This window comes from Carcharhinus amblyrhynchos, chromosome 6 (genome assembly GCF_965287045.1).
Source record: "Carcharhinus amblyrhynchos chromosome 6, sCarAmb.v2.hapA, whole genome shotgun sequence".
Taxonomy (NCBI): domain Eukaryota; kingdom Metazoa; phylum Chordata; class Chondrichthyes; order Carcharhiniformes; family Carcharhinidae; genus Carcharhinus; species Carcharhinus amblyrhynchos.
In genome coordinates this window covers 108,071,076-108,088,309 of record NC_137329.1, presented here as the reverse complement: position 1 = coordinate 108,088,309, position 17,234 = coordinate 108,071,076, and the positions used below count along the sequence as shown (strand labels likewise).

The 17,234-nt window shown below is 41.8% G+C and overlaps 1 protein-coding gene across 5 annotated transcripts in view; it reads left to right on the top strand.

Annotated features, from left to right (window-relative positions):
- ppfia2 (PTPRF interacting protein alpha 2) overlaps positions 1 to 17,234 on the top strand; it is a 384,719-nt gene that overhangs the window by 323,233 nt on the left and 44,252 nt on the right. For 4 of the 5 annotated variants that reach the window (XM_080191161.1, XM_080191163.1, XM_080191162.1 and 1 more), the window contains one exon: positions 8,299 to 8,361. The exons of the other annotated variant lie outside the window; for it this stretch is intronic. In XM_080191161.1, coding sequence (XP_080047287.1) covers positions 8,299 to 8,361 — 63 coding nt within the window. The remainder of the gene's footprint in view (positions 1 to 8,298; positions 8,362 to 17,234) is intronic. 5 annotated transcript variants of the gene reach the window in all.

The window sequence follows — 17,234 nt, the reverse complement described above, 5'->3', positions numbered from 1 at the left end:
CCAATCTTGTGTTGTCTACAAACTTGCTTATCAGTCTCAGAATCTCAGAATCCTTATAACGCAGAAAGAGGCCAGTCAGACCTTCAAGACTGCACCAAGAATACTCCCACCCATAACTCCATTTATTTACCCCATAACCTATCTGCATAACCCCATTTATTTACCCTGCTAATCCCCCTAACACTAAGGGGCAATTTAGCCAGCCAGTCCACCTCACCCACATATCTTTGGAGTGAGGAAACTGGAGTATCCAGGGAAACCCACACAGACATGAGGAGAATGTCTGTGTGGAGTTTGCACAATCTCCTGAGGCCAGAATCGAGCCTGGATCTCTGGCTCTGTAAGGCAGCAGTGCTAACCGCTGTGCCACTGTGGCACCCGCATTCCCTCCACATTTTCATCTTTTTTGTTTATGGTTATAAATGGACCACTAAATCCACTAATTCCCAAAAAGACTCCACTGATAAGCTGACTACCTCATCAGTGTGAAGAATCCTGCCCTGACCTTTTATATGGGCTTGAAAACTCCATTCCCAGACTGTTGTGTATTGGAGACATGATATATAGGACAAACTTTGATTAAAAATGAATAGAGCTTTATTAATGATATGTGAACTCTTCCATGGTTGCTTCTTTCTCTGTTCCCTATGCTAAACCTATTACATCACTTCTAGTACATACATTAATACAACATAACTCTGCATAGCCAATAGGAATAAACACAATACATGGCATTCCTCCCACCTTAAATTGAACATGCCCAAACAAGTTCAACACAAATTCAACATGAACAATAGTTAATACGCCAGTCATTTTTAATAAGTAAGACAGGCTGGAGGTTATCGCTCTTGGAACAGTTGATGGCGAATATCTGTGTCGTCTTCACACTGATAGGAACCTCTGACGTCTTTGTCTTCCCACTGGCATCTTCAGTGGTTGCTTTAAATGGCATTGAGGTAGAAACTACAAGTTGTCTCTCTGTCTAAACAGAACATGATGTTGCATTTTCTATCAATTGTGTGTTCCAACACTCAGTGGAAGATTGGGCACATGTCCTTACAGATTCTCAGACCATAGTCTTCCAGTTTCTGCAGAGTGGCATCCAAGTTTCTTCATCTCTTCCAGTGCCTAGGATGTCATCCAGATAGCACTAGATTCCACTCACTTCACTCAAGATCTGATCCATTGTCATTTGAGACAACGCAAGAGCAGATGTGATACCAAACAGCAATCTTTGGTACTGGAACAAGGTTTTATGTGTCACAATTGTTAGAACTTCCTGTGACTTCTTGAGCACATGAACACATTCATCTGTAAATAGACCTGGCTCAGATCAATTTTGCTGAAATGTTGGCCTCCCACTAATCCCATAAACAGGTTTTCTATGTGGGGTAATGGGTACTGTTCACCATATAACTCAGGATTTTTGGTGACCTTGAATTCCCTGCAAATCCTTATGGATCCATCTTACTGAGGACTGGAACAATAGGCGTGGCCCATTCACTGATGCTGACAGGTTCCAGAACTTTAGTCTATATCAGTCACTTCAAGTCAGCCTCCATCTTCAGCCTAATCACATACGGTACAGAGCTTGCCTTCAATCATTTTGCTTAGCTTCTGTCTTTAATTTTCAGTTTGACTACAATGTCCTTCAGACTTGAAAACAACAGTGTTCTGTTTTAAAATTTTTGTGAGGCCTGATTCTCTATTGATCATCATGTGGACTTCAGGCCAGTTCAGTTGAACATTCTCCAGCCATGTACGACCCATTAATGCTGGACAGTTTTCCTTCATTACATTTAGCAACAAATCTGCTGTTTGCCCATTGAGTTGCACAGTCACTTCAATGAGGCCGTTCAGGGAAACCACTTCACCTGTGTACGTCTTCAGCATTATTCTTGATGCATTAAGGGAATGGGTCTGAGTTTCTCATTGTAGAAAGTCTTTGGCACCTGTGAGACTGCTGTCCCAGTGTCAACTTTCACCCTTACTAGCTGCCCATCTAGCAGTGGAATGACCCAGTACCTGTGTGTAATACCAGCGATGATTCGTACATTTAGCGATTATTCCTTTTCTGACTGTGAGTTTCTTTGCTTTTCTCAACCCGCTTGTACAACATGAACATTTCTCCTTCTATTTTGTTTAAATGCTGTCCTGATTTGTTCTTGTTTCTTACTTTTATTCATACTTTGCATTTGCCTCCTGCAGGCATGCTCTGTGTTCTCTTCCTCCATAGCTTCGACACTCTGCTACTTTACACCAGTATTCAGCCACAGAATGCCTGGCTTTAAGAACATAAGAACATAAGAAACAGGAGCAGGAGTAGGCCATCTAGCCCTTCGAGCCTGCCCCGCCATTCAATAAGATCATGGCTGATCTGTCGTGGCGCAGTTCCACTTTCCCGCCCTCTCCCCATAACCCTTAATCCCCTTGCCTATCAAAAACCTATCAACCCGCGTCTTAAATATATTTAGCGAGGCAGCCTCCACCACTTCAACGGGCAGAGAATTCCAGAGATTCACCACCCTTTGAGTGAAGAAGTTTCTCCTCAACTCTGTTCTAAACTGCCCCCCCCTTTATCTTGAGGCTGTGCCCTCTAGTCCTACTGACCTTTCTGTTTGGTCTAGGAGCTCCATTGCTCCCCAGTTTTACCAATAGGTCCACCGATGCCAAAAACTCCCACCATTTCTTCAATTAAGCAGATTTCCTGTATGCACACTTCACAATCACGTTCCCAACAGCTATCTCGATTTTACATAATAACATAAGAACATAAGAAATAGGAGCAGGAGTAGGCCATCTAGCCCTTCGAGCCTGCCCCGCCATTCAATAAGATCATGGCTGATCTGTTGTGGCTCAGTTCCACTTTCCCGCCCTCTCCCCATAACCCTTAATCCCCTCTCTTATCAAGAACCCATCAACCCGCTTCTTAAAAATATTTAGCGAGGCAGCCTCCACCACTTCAACAGGCAGAGAATTCCAGAGATTCACCACCCTTTGAGTGAAGAAGTTCCTCCTCAACTCCGTTCTAAACCGCCTCCCCTTTATCTTGAGGCTGTGCCCCCTAGTCCTACTGTCTTTTTTGAGCGGGAAGAGTCTCTCCACCTCTATCCTATCCATCCCATTCATCATCTTATACGTCTCAATGAGATCTCCCCTCATTCTTCTAAACTCTAACGAGTACAAGCCTAGTTTATTCAGCCTCTCCTCATAGTTCAACCCCCTCAACTCCAGAATCAGCCTAGTAAACCGCCTCTGCACTCCCACCAAGGCCAAAATATCCTTGCGTAAGTGCGGCTACCAAAACTGCACACAGTACTCCAGCTGCGGCCTCACCAGTGCCCCGTACAGTTGCAGCAAGACCGCCCTACTTTTATATTCAATCCCCCTCGCTATGAAGGCCAGTATCCCATTCGCCTTCCTGACCACCTGCTGCACCTGCAGGCTGGGTTTTTGCGACTCATGCACAAGGACCCCGAGGTCCCTCTGCACCGTTGCATGCTGCAGTTTTTCGCCATGTAAGTAATAGTCCTTCCTACAATTATTCCTACCAAAGTGGACAACTTCACATTTGCCAACATTAAATTCCATTTGCCAGTTCCTGGCCCATTCGCCCAGCCTATCTAGATCCTTCTGCACATTTTCCACACCCTCCGCACAATTTGCCGTTCCACCAATCTTGGTGTCATCAGCAAATTTTGACACCATACACTCGGTTCCCTCCTCCAGATCATCTGTATAAATGGTAAATAGCTGAGACCCCAGCACCGACCCCTGGGGCACTCCACTAGTCACCAACCGCCAATCCGAAAAGCACCCATTGACCCCCACTCTCTGCCTCCTATTTGACAACCAATCCCCTTTCCACACTAACACCCTACCCCCAACTCCATGCCCCCTAACCTTCTGTAATAACCTCTTGTGTGGCACTTTATCAAACGCCTTCTGAAAATCAAGAAACACCACATCCACCGGCTCTCCTCTATCCACCGCCCTAGATACATCCTCATAGAACTCCAATAAATTTGTCAGACACGACTTCCTCTTAACGAAACCGTGCTGCGTCTGCTCTATCAAACAATTCTCCTCAAGGTGCCTCGCTATTTTCTCCTTGATCATGGATTCTAACATTTTACCTACAACAGACGTTAAACTAACCGGCCTATAATTCCCTGTCTTTTGCCTGGATTTCGATTCAGTAGATGTTTTGTGTATTTGAGTATACAGACTCCGTTGTTGAGCTTGCTTTACAACGCTCCATAGAAACAGCAATTTCAATGGCCTTTTTTGGAGTAAGATAACTGTCATTTAACAGAATTCTTTGTGTCACTTCACTACGTAGACCACAAATAAATTTGTCCCAAATAGTGTCATTCTGCACATCTCCAAACTCGCAATATTCTGAAGTCTTTTAAGCACTGCCACAAACCTCACAATTGCCTCCCTTTCTTGTTCTTTTTTAATGGAATCTAAAGTGCTCTGCAATCACCAGATGTCTTGGTGAAAAATGTGCTTGCTGCATGTCCACAATCTGCTTGTATGTTTTAGTGCCAGGTTTGAAAGGTTCCCCCGTCACACACAGGAAGGTGCACATCATAATATTTTCTGCTATTTTGTTTGCCTACGCAGAATAGTCAAAATGTTTGGTCTAGGAGCTCCATTGCTCCCCAGTTTTACCAATAGGTCCACCGATGCCAAAAACTCCCACCATTTCTTCAATTAAGCAGATTTCCTGTATGCACACTTCACAATCACGTTCCCAACAGCTATCTCGATTTTACATAAGAACATAAGAAATAGGAGCAGGAGTAGGCCATCTAGCCCTTCGAGCCTGCCCCGCCATTCAATAAGATCATGGCTGATCTGTTGTGGCTCAGTTCCACTTTCCCGCCCTCTCCCCATAACCCTTAATCCCCTCTCTTATCAAGAACCCATCAACCCGCTTCTTGAAAATATTTAGCGAGGCAGCCTCCACCACTTCAACAGGCAGAGAATTCCAGAGATTCACCACCCTTTGAGTGAAGAAGTTCCTCCTCAACTCCGTTCTAAACCGCCTCCCCTTTATCTTGAGGCTGTGCCCCCTAGTCCTACTGTCTTTTTTGAGCGGGAAGAGTCTCTCCACCTCTATCCTATCCATCCCATTCATCATCTTATACGTCTCAATGAGATCTCCCCTCATTCTTCTAAACTCTAACGAGTACAAGCCTAGTTTATTCAGCCTCTCCTCATAGCTCAATCCCCTCAACTCCGGTATCAGCCTAGTAAACCTCCTCTGCACTCCCTCCAGGGCCAAAATATCCTTGCGCAGGTGCGGCGCCCAAAACTGCACACAGTACTCCAGCTGCGGCCTCACCAATGCCCTATACAGCTGCAGCAAGACCTCCCTACTTTTATATTCAATCCCCCTCGCTATGAAGGCCAGCATCCCATTCGCCTTCCTGACCACCTGCTGCACCTGCAAGCTGGGTTTTTGCGACTCATGCACAAGGACCCCGAGGTCCCTCTGCACCGTCGCCTGCTGCAGTTTTTCTTACATACAAAGTACCAAATCGAACTTCAGCTTGCTATTAATCATAGCTAACTCTCTAACCAGCTTGCTTTACTCATGTTCACTTCACCCATTAGTCTCTGCAGCACATGTGAAAGTTTTCTTTCTATTTTGACTTCTTCTCAGTTAATTTCTTTCTAGCAAGTACATATCGGTAGTCCTCACCACCAGTTTTTGTTGTGTATTGGAGATGTCATACATGGTTCAGACTTTGGTTAAAAACAGAGCTTTATTTATGATGTGTGAACTCTTCCATTGCTATTTCTCTCTCTGGTTCCAACGCTAGGCCTATTTCATCACTTCTGGTGCATATATTAATACAGCAGAACTCAGCACGAGCCAATAGGAATAAATACAAATGCATAACATCGACCCAACACTTTTGTACATGCTTTCTTAGTTACAGCAAACATGAGCAAAACATCTTGACTCCGTGTTCTCACCATATGTGGTAGAGATTGTTCACCAGAAGCAGATTAATTAGCCATTTATCTTTTTGCTGTTTGTAGGATTGTTTTGGGAACAGTGACTGTCCCATTGGTACATAACAGCTATTGCATTGCAAAGTGATTTATTTCAGTGAGTGTTTGTGGAGAAACAATAGCTTAGTATAAGTTTTTTTTCATTTAATTAAGTGACCATTAATATCATGTTTAAAAAACAGTAATAGATATTATAATCCAAATTTGTGTTGTAAGCCAAATAAGCTATTCAATATTGTAGAGTTAATTTCTTATTAATACACCACAATCAAATGTGCAGGATCAATAATAGCATTTAACAATTCTCCAAAGTATGGATTGGTTTTTCGAGCTATCACTGACTATTTAAAGTCTTTGGGTTCTACCTGCTGATTCCATGGCTTCCTTGTGAATTAAACAAGATCACAGAATAATATTAGCTGAAGAATGTTCAAACCGTTTAATCTTTTTCTTCCAGAATACCAACTCTATTTCATTTTGGTGCCTTGGCTTCAACCACCTTTCCTAGCAACCAAACCCAGTGGATGACTGAGACCTGTATTGATCAGATCTTATGTTAGATTGTTTTTGACCATTACCTTGGGCGCGCATGGCGTGAATGTTAGTTAGCACTTGCCCCTCCAAGCCTAGATTTATTTAAATAATGCTATAGGCTAGCATATGTAGAAAGAAGTACGAGAAATGATTTGATCTGTTAGGACTCTCCAACTGGAAAGAAAATGTCTCAGAGGAAACCTAATGATACTTAAAAGAATAGAAAAGATAACCCTGAAGCAATACTTTGAGACATGGCATGTCAACTTAAGAAGGTAGGCACTGTTTCAAAGCTGTGATGGCCAATTACAACAGGTATTGTGATGTATTTTTCTATAAAGAGTGATCAGAAGTTTGAGATGGATTTGCAAAAAAGATTATATAATTAAAAAATACAAAGAACATTGTCGGATTGGTATTTTGACATGACAAGATCAAAAGGTGAACTGTACAATTGCACCTTCAATGAGAAGCCAAACTTTCAGGACGTGTGGGTCAGGAAATCAAAGTAGCAACGTTTTAGCTCTGTGTGCAATGTGTACATTCAATATGCATAGCTACTTAGTGGGGTCATGGAATTATACATTAAGTTAACTGAAGGGACCTTTTTCATGCAAACTTGTCATATGACATTGTCATTTACAAAAATTAATTTCCTTAATATGAAGAATAGGTACAAGAGAGGAAGGATAGAAACATGTAAAGTTAACCTGAGAAAGATTTGGGATTCCTTGAGTTGCAATTTTGCAATATGAACTGCAATTTTAATTCTAACTGTGCAGTAGCATAATCTTAGCTTTTAAAAACAGGTTGGAACCATTTCCGGATTCCAACTCTAATGGATTCTGAAGTCCATCTGCCTGCACGATATTCCCAGAGGCATCCAATTAATAAGCCTCCTCCAGGATCCCAATTCATTTAGGGCAGTAGGTGAAATTCACAGAGCCGTGGGAGTGACCAAGTCTCTTGGTGACCACCAGCCCCGTGGGGGGAGGTGAATACTGCCATTCTAGATGAGAGACTATGAGGGCACTTTAAGATTTAATGCTTAAAAATAAATTGCAGTCAAAGTTACCAAGCCCTAAACAAAATGATTTGTGGCCACAGCTACAGCCTTCTGGCATCCATAGTTATGGGGGAGAAGGGAAGGGGATGGGATGATGGTCCAAAATTTAGAAAGACTTAAGTAGCTCCTGGCCTGGTGGTGAGTATTGCATTCAGGCACTTGCTTCACTAATTTGCCTTAAGTGGACACTTAATTTCTGATAAATAGCTACCTGCCACAACCAGGAGGATGATAATGGTCTTACTCTGCCTTCATCAAAATTGCTTGAGGGAAGAATGCATTCATGAGAGAAGTCCTACCTTCATATTTCAATGCTTGTCTGACCTCCTGCCTTTAAAGTCTCTGGGTAGCTGATAAGACTTTACTTGATATCTTCTATAAAGAGATTTACAAATTTCTGATGAAATACTCTTACTTTTTGTTGTTATTAATTTTTGATTTCTAGTCACTTTTTTCATGCAACAAAATCCTAATATTACAGTTATTGGGATCACAAATATATTCATGAAGCAGAGCATGAACATGTAGGGAACTTGCTCATTTTAACAGTGAGGCTTTTGTTCTCATTATGATGCTATACGCTATTGGCTTACAGTGGTGCTGCCTTTCTTCTTTAACTGCTTGCCTCACGTGGATTGTCATTGGTTCTCTGCGGGCTTTATAATTAGCCCTCAGGAAATGTCTGGGTGACCCATGAGGAAATGGAAAACTTAACATCTGCTACAAGAATGGTTAGTCTTCTCTTTGTTGTTTTATTTACATTGATGCACTTTACCTTGGCCATGACACGATTTGCTGCTTGCAGGCTTTAAGTTTCTCTTTCAAACAAAGATTACGCTTCCAAATCTCTTTGATTTGTAGCTTACAAATGAAAGCAGTGTTAACTAAGCACACTGTTTTGATAATTCAAATAAAAATATATTAATAACAATCACCCATTTCTCTCAGCTGATGCAATCTTACTTTTCCTTTACTCAAGGAAGGATTAGAAAGATTTGTAAAACAATTTTGTCCATAAAGTGAAAGCAAACAAAGAGATTTGATAGGAACAGTATAAATTTCTCTGTAATTTTACCATTTGTCTGAGTTATTCTATATTTCACTGTTTTCATTTTAGAAAATTTAAAGTATATTTGTCCAAAATATTTTGAATGCAATCAAAATTCTTTTACATAAAATCTATTGTTATGAATATGTTTTAATATGCTTGCAATTTGAACTAAAGGAACCTTTTAACCATATGACTAATATGGTAATGGTCATTACAATGATGAGTAACTTTCCTTTTTTCTGTTAATTACTGTACTGTTATTTATTATATAGTGAACCTAAACTCCTTAGGCCAAGGCATTTTTCTGAGCAATTCCCATTCCTTCAGTGGGAAGATGCAGTATAAACCCTAGTATTTCTGCCAGATATCAGGTGAGGTAATGCCTATGAGAGCAGAAACAGATTTAAGAAATTTTCTGACTTGAATTTCCTTGTTTGGGTCAGAGCATGACTCACAAAAAGCTGCCCACAGAAATATTTTGCCATTACCATCTTAATAGTTACATTCAGTAACATGTTTATGACCATACTATATTTTACTCACTTTTGACATAAATGCATTTGGATTGATTTTCTGAATAGGCTTTCAGCATGTACAAAAGTCCTTTTGGGTAACAAAAAAGTAGCTAAATCTAACACTCTTTCTTGCCATGAGCAATATATTAGTGCTTTCCAGAATTCCTATTGATGTAATAACTCATCTAAATTTTTTATATGGAGAAAACACCAGAGCTGGAAATATGAATGAATCTGAAAGTGTTGCAAACAAACAACAAGTATGTCAGCATCTGTGGAAAGAACAGAGTTAAGAAAAAGTTAAAATTCTGATGAAAACCTGCAGATTAAAATATTTGCTCGTTTTCTGTACAAGTATTGTTTGGTCTGCCATGTATGTCCATCATTTTGTGTTTTTATTAATAATTCAGAGGAGTTCAATTTACCGTGTTGTACAAGAATTGACATGGGCGCATAACTCTTTATGCAAGTTCTAATATAGCCACTGTAATTACTTAAGAAATATGTTAAAATAACACAGAAAAAATGTGGACCAGTACAGTAGCAAACAAAATTGCATCTCCAACACATGCCAATCCAATCTATTTTCCTTTTATCTGTTCACAGGATGTGTGCATTGCTGGCTAGCCAGGAATTATTACCTTTGACAAGTTGGTGGTGACCAGCCTTGTTGAACTGCTGCAGTCCATGTGGTGTAGATATATTCACAGTGCCGTTAGGGATGGAGTTTTAGGATTTTGACCTAGTTACAATATATCTAGCAATATATTTCCATGAAAAGATGGTGAATGGCTTGGAGGGAAAGTTCTAGGTGGTGGTGTTCCATGTGTCTGCTGCCCTTGTTCTCAGTAGCAATCCTCAGTTTGGAAAGTGCTGGCTTAATGAACTTTGGTGATTTCCTGTAGTGAATCTTGTACAAGGTACACATGGCTGCCATTGTCCATGAAGGATAGAAGGAGTGAATGGCAACCCTTCCACAAACAATCAGGCAGGCTCCTTCTTCCTGGATCGTGTCAAGCTTCTTGAATGTTGTTGGAGCAGCACTCATCCAGGCAAATGAAGAGTATTCCATCACCCTCCTGACCTATGTCTTGTAGACAGTCAGAAGTCTCACAACACCAGGTTAGAGTCCAACCAGTTTATTTGATAGTAATCCCGCAAGTTTTCGGAAACGGTGTCCTTTCGTCAGGTGTGTGGAAGGTTCTTCCACACACCTGACAAAGGGACACCATTTCCAAAAGCTTGTGGGATTACCATCAAATAAATTGGTTGGACTCCAACCTGGTGCTGTGAGACTTCTGACTTGTTTACCCTAGTCCAACACCGGCATCTCTACATTGTAGACAGTCAGGAGGTCAGTTATTCCCTGCAGGACTTTGAGCCTTTGACCTATTCTTGTAGACAGAGTATTTATAAGTCTAGTACAGTTCAATTTCTAGTCACTGGTAACTCTCAGCATATTAACAGTGGAGAATAGAACCATAGGAAGGTGACAGTATAGAAAGTGACCTTTTGCCCATTGTGTCTACACCAGCCAAAGAAAAGAAAAAAGTAACCTACACGGCCAATATTTGTGTCATCTGCAAATTTTCCAATCATGCCACTCGCGTTTAAGTTTAAATCATTAATATATAGCAACTGTCCTGACACTGTACCCTGTGGAACACCACTGGATACAGTTTTCCATTTGGAAAAGCATCCTTGAATCATTACCCTTTGTTTCCTGTCACTGAGCCAATTTTTGGATTCAACCTACCACCTTTTCCTATATTCCATGAGTATCCCATGATCTCACTTTGTTGACTAGTCTGTGATGAGGGACCTTGTCTGATGTCTTACTGATATCCACTGCACTACTCTCATCAATCCTTCTTACTTGCTCAAAAAATTCTATTAAGTTAGTAAGACACAATCTTCTCCTAACAAAACTATGCTGACTATCCCCGATCAATCCGTGCCTTTCAAAGTAACTGTTTATCCTGCATCTCAAGATTGTTTCCAATAATTTGCCTACCACTGAAGTTAGACTGACCAGCCTATAGCTTTCTGGCTTATCCCTCGCACCCTTTTAAAATAATGGTACAACATTCCCAGACCGCCAATCTCCTTGGACCTCAACTGTATCTAGTAAGGATTGGAAAATGATCCTCAAAGCATCTGTTATTTCCTCCCTGGCTTCTTTCAACAGCCCTGAGATACAATCCACCTGGTCCTGGTAACTTATCCACCTTCAAGGGTGCGAGTTCCTCCAGAAATTCTGTCTCACTGTGCTTATTGCATATAATATTTCATACTTCTCTTTAACTAGAATGAATTATCCCTCTCCCTCCTTAGTGAAAATAGAGACAAAATACTCATTGAGAACTCTGCCCACATCTTCTGAATCAACTCACAAGTTACCATGTACATCTCCAATGGGCCTTACCTTTTGTTCAGTTATTCGTTTGTTCTCAATGCATAGGTAAGACATCCAGGATTTTTTAAAATTTTACCTCCTGCTAATTGTTTTTGGTACCCTCTCTTTTTCCTGTTTTCCATTTTTACTCCACCCCTGTACTTTCTATACTCTAGGATTTTTACAGTATTAAATCTTTTGAGACTGTCATATGCTTTATTTTTCTCCTTTACCTTGGCCTGTATGCTTCCGGATATTCAGGGGCTCTCTGTTTGGCAATACCACCTTTTTTCTTAGTGGGGATATGTCCATATTTTGCCCATAGAATTTCATCTTTAAATATCCCTCAACTGCTTTAACACAGTTTTTCCTTCTAATGTTTGTATCTAGTCCACTCTTTTCAGCTTTTCCTCAGCTTTGTAAAATTTGTTTTCCCTGGTTTAGAATTTTTACTCCTGTTCTACCTTTGTCCTTTTCCATAATGGTGATAAATCTAACTATGTTTTGGTCACTTTCTCCAAGATGGTTCCCAATTGCTACTTCACCCACTTGCCCCACTTGCCCAGCTCCATTGCCTAAGACTAAAGGGAGACCCATTGTCAATTGTTACAAAAATCAAGAACACCTAGCCAGGCAGTCAGCAACATTGAGAGGAGGGTGCAAGAGGAGGACCCTGAGACTAGCATTCAGCAGCATCTTTAGGGGAGTGCATGCGAAGGACTCTGGGTTAGGCAGCCAGCTGCACCTAGAGCGTGCAGGCAGAAGCATTCAAGTCAGGCAGTTAGTAGCACCTAGCATTGGGAACCTACCATCACAAGAGAAACAAAAGCTCATTGGTTAGTGAGTAACTGCTGTAGGGATGAGTTATCAAATGGCTGAGAATTCAGAAAACACAAGGGATTCAGGGACAGTAATGCCATTGAATGTCCAGAGGAGGTGGTTGGCCCTGAATTTTTCATCTGTTGGCCATACTCACTTGATGGGCCCAGATGCGGGCACGTGAAGCACTTTTGGCCAAAAGCGCACCTGGATTTCACTCTGGTTAGCCTATTAATGGGTAACTGGCATGAAATGCACCTCTGAAAGGCTGAGCCCTACCAGGGAAGATGGGAAGAGTGCAGATACCATAGTGATGGTGCAAGCAAACGTTTACAACAAGCTCGCTGAAGGCACACAGTAGCCTCAGGGAGCAGCAGTATTGTTCCAATGACAGTTGCATCAAAGAAATCTTTTTTACCATGCAGGATCAAGCAACTGGCAGCACAACACATAATACCTCAACCCACAAACATTTTTGGTTATTTTACTTGACCCCGGACATCTTATACCACCCTGTTTGTAAATGGTGAAAAAATTTGGACATCACTTGTCTGCTTAGTCCATGCATCAAGCAGAAAAGCGCACACGCCTTGTAAAATTAGGATTATTGCGTGCTTAATTCTCCATTCAACTGTCAGGACATATGCTTCCAAATTTTGCATGTGCCCACCAATTGAAATATTATGCGGGAGTGCCATGACTTTGTTCAGTTTTTTTCTTCATGTGTGAACCAAGGCTGTAATGAAGTCAGGAGCTAAGTTATCCTGGTGGAACCCAAACTGAGTGTCCATTAGCAGGTTATTACTTAGCAAGTGCTGCTTGATGGCACTGCTGTTGACTCCTTCCATTGCTTTACTAAGGATGAAGACTAGACTAATGGGGTGATAATTGGCCAGGTGGGATTTGTTAGCTTTTTCCACGTTGCCGAGTAGATGCCCATATTTTTGCTGTATTGGAACAGTTTGGCTATGAGTGGAGAGTAATGTAGTTGATTCTGAGACTATGGTCCTGAATCTTAATAAAAGAAACTATTGAAGGTATGAGATGCGGTATTGCTATGATGGATTGGAAACATTGCTTAAAGGGATGACAGTGGCAAACATTCAAAGAGTATATGGGTGGACTGCACAATTGTTTATCCCTGTCTTGCACAAAAGTAAATCGGGAAAGGCGGCCAAACCATGGCTTACAAGGGAAATTAGAGATAGTATTAGATCCAAGGAAAAGGCATACAAAGAACAACAGACCTGACGATTGGGAGCAGTTCAGCAAAGGAGGACCAAAGGATTGTTTAGGAAGGGAGAAATGGAGTATGAAAGTTATCTGTAAAAGCCTCTATGAGTATGTGAAGAGCAAAAGATTGTTGAAGACAAATGTAGGTCCCTTTCAGAAACAAATGAACTTATAATGAGGAACAAAAAATGGCTGACTAACTGAATGTCTGCTTTGATTCTGCTTTCATGAAGGACGGACAAATAACAGACCACAAATGTTGGGAAACACAGTGTTTAGTAAGAGGGAGGAACTGAAGGAAATCAATATTAGTAGAGAAATAGTGTTGGGAAAATTGATGGAATTGAAGACCAATTAATCCCCAGGGCTTGATAATCTCCATCCCAGTGTTCTTACCCTGGAAATAATTGATGTATTGGTGGTCATCTTCCAACATTCTATAGACTCAAGAATAGTTCCTACATATTGGAAGACAGTTTATGTAACTCCACTATTTAAAAAGTGAGGTAGAGAGAAACAGGAATAGACCAGTCAGCCTGATGTCAGTCATGGAGAAAATTATAGAGTCTATTGTCAAGGATTTTATAGCACAGCACTTGGAAAAACAATGGCAGAATCAGACTGAAACAGCAATGATTTACAAAAGAGAAATCATACTTGACAAATCTACTAGAATTCTTTGAGGACTTGATGAGGGAGAGCTAATTACAGTCGTTTATTTGAATTTTCAGAAAGCTTTCGACAAAGTCCCACAGAAGAGGTTAGCATGTAAAATTAAAGTGCTTGGGGTGGGGGCTAGTGTATGGAGATGATGATAAAAAACTGATTGGCTCTCAGGCAACAAAGAGTAGGGATAAATGGATATTTTTCCAAATGGCAGGCAGTGGCTAGTGGGGTATCACGTGATTCAGTGCTCATACCCCAGCTATTCACAATATATATTTCAAATTCAGATGACGGAGCTAAATGCAATATCTTCATATTTCCAGATGACGCAAAGCTGCGTGGGAGGGTGAGCTGTGAAGAGGATACAGAGATGTTTCAGTGTGAGTGGGCAATTGCATGGCAGATGCAGAATAATGTGGATAAATGTGAGCTTATCCACTATGGTAACAAAAACAGGAAGGCAGATTATTATTTGAATGGCTATAAATTGATTGAGGGGAATGTATAATGAGGTCTGGATGTTCTCGTGCACCAGTTGCTGAAAATAAGCATACGGGTGCAATAGGCAGCAAACTAGGCAAATAGTATGTTGTCCTTCATTGCACAAGGATTTGTATAGAAGCAGGGATGCCTTGCTGCAATTATTCAGGGCTTTGGTGAGGCCATACCTGGAATATTGTGTGCAGTTTTGGTTTCCTTATCTGAAGAAGAATATACTTGCTGTAGAGGATGTGCAGCAAAGGTTTAACAGACAGCTTCCTGAGATGACAGGACTAATGTATGAGGACAGATTGGAATCAATTAAGATTATATTTGCTGGAGTTCAGAAGACTGAAGAGGGATCTCATGGAAACTTATAAAATTCCAACAGGGTTAGACAGGGTAGATGCAAGAGGAATGTTCCTGATGGAGAATCCAGAACTACGGGTTATAGTCTAAGGATAAGGGGTAAATCTGTTAGGACAGAGATGAGGAGAAATTTCTTCACCTAGAGAGAGTGATAAGCCTGTGGAATTCGCTACCACAGAAAGCAATTCAGGCCAAAACATTGTGGGGATGATTTTATGAGAAAAATTCTAAGTGCTAGCTAGTGTGAAAACAGGAGTGTTGCAGATCCATTTTTTGAGCGAGTCCAAATTCAGTATCTTATGCACTCAAAGAAGGAAAAAATGAACTAGACCATTTCTAGCCACTAGATGGATGGGCGGGTCTTAACCCATCAGGAAAGCTGTACAGCAGCAGAAGATACCAGTGCACACATGCAGACCTTTTGGTCGCATATGCACAAGGGCAACCAGCAGACAACTGACAAGTCTGAGAGATCTACCTGTCAGCTCTCTGCTGCTGCAACCGGCCTCATCGAATCCTTCCCCCAGCTATCCTGGGCCCCACAGCCAATCACGAGCGTCCCCCCCGCCATCCAGACCAATTGCTCCTGCCCTCTCGCACTGCCTAGACCAATCACCACTGCACCCCCCACCCCGACCAAATGCATGCAGAGTGACAGTGGGTCTGGCCCCACCCCTTGTAGGCCCCATCCTGGCAGTCCCATAGGCCAGCCTCATCAGACCCTTCCAGCATAGGCCCCACCCCCACAGACTTCACCTCCAGCACTGCCTAGTACCTGGTGGGAACTGCCTCAATGTCCTCCGGTTCTACCGGCAAGGCTATCACAACTGGTCCCCATTCGTGGGGTCCAAAGGCGCTCCTTGCTGGAGAGAACTTCTCCCGGTGAGGCCACAAAGGCAAGTAAGCCCAGACGATTGCATCCCAGGCTCGATAATTTCATTCAAGTTAGGTTTTAAATATAATTAAATAATTTATTCAATCTCTCACCCAAAATGGGTGAGAGGCTGAATGCACCACATATCCAATGCTAGTAAGATCGCAAGAGGTGAGAAATTGGATGCTAACCCGATTTCTCTGCTTTCATGTGATGGGGCAGGGCAAAGTGGTGAAATCGCCCCCTGTATGTTTTCGAGAAGGAGAAGAAACACCAGAGATGGCTCTGGAAAGCACCACTGCAAGAAGCATTTAATGTCAAGCAACTATTACAGTCAAGCAACTGCTGGTACATTTTCATCCATCCAAGAATTTACTACTGACGTGTGACACCTCCCCATACAGCATTGGGGCAGTTTTGTCTCACAGAATGGTTGATGGGTCTAAGAGGCCAAGTGTATACATTTAAAGAACCCTTTCAGAAGCTGAGAAAGGTTATTTGCAAGTAGAAAAAGAAGGGCTATCTGTCGTGTATGGAGTGAAAAAATTCCACCAGCGTGTCTATGGAAGACATTTTGCTGTTGTGATGGGCCACAAGTCATTGTTGGATCTATTCAAGGTGGACAAGGCTATCCCATCCATTGTATCGGCCAGGATTCAGGACACTGATCTTACTGGCCGTTGGATATACATTTGAACACTAACCAGAGGCACAAATAACCAATGCTGATGCAGTCAGTCATTTCCCACTGCCAGAGGATAGACCACCTCTTCCAGTACTGTAAGAAATCACGATGGAATAAATTTCCTAGACACTTCATCAATGTCAGCACAGCAAATAAAGTTTTGGACCAACAGAGAACCACCGTTATCAAAGACTCAAAATATTGGTAGGTTGGCAGAATTAAATGATTTCTGAAGATTTGAAGCCATACCACATATGAAAAATGAGCTTAGCTGCAAGAATGGCATCATCCTATGGGGAGCAAGGGTGGTCGTCCCTGTGCAGGGAGGGAAATGCTCCTTGCAGAGTTGCATAGCGCCCATCCGGGTGTATCACAAATGAAAATGCTTACATTATCCTTCTTCCATATTGCTGTGTGTTTTCATCAGGTCACCAGAACACCCCACTCCCTCTCCTCACATTCCATCCCTGGTCAGACTTTGGATCATTGTTGCGGTGGCTGCATGAATTCTACAGCA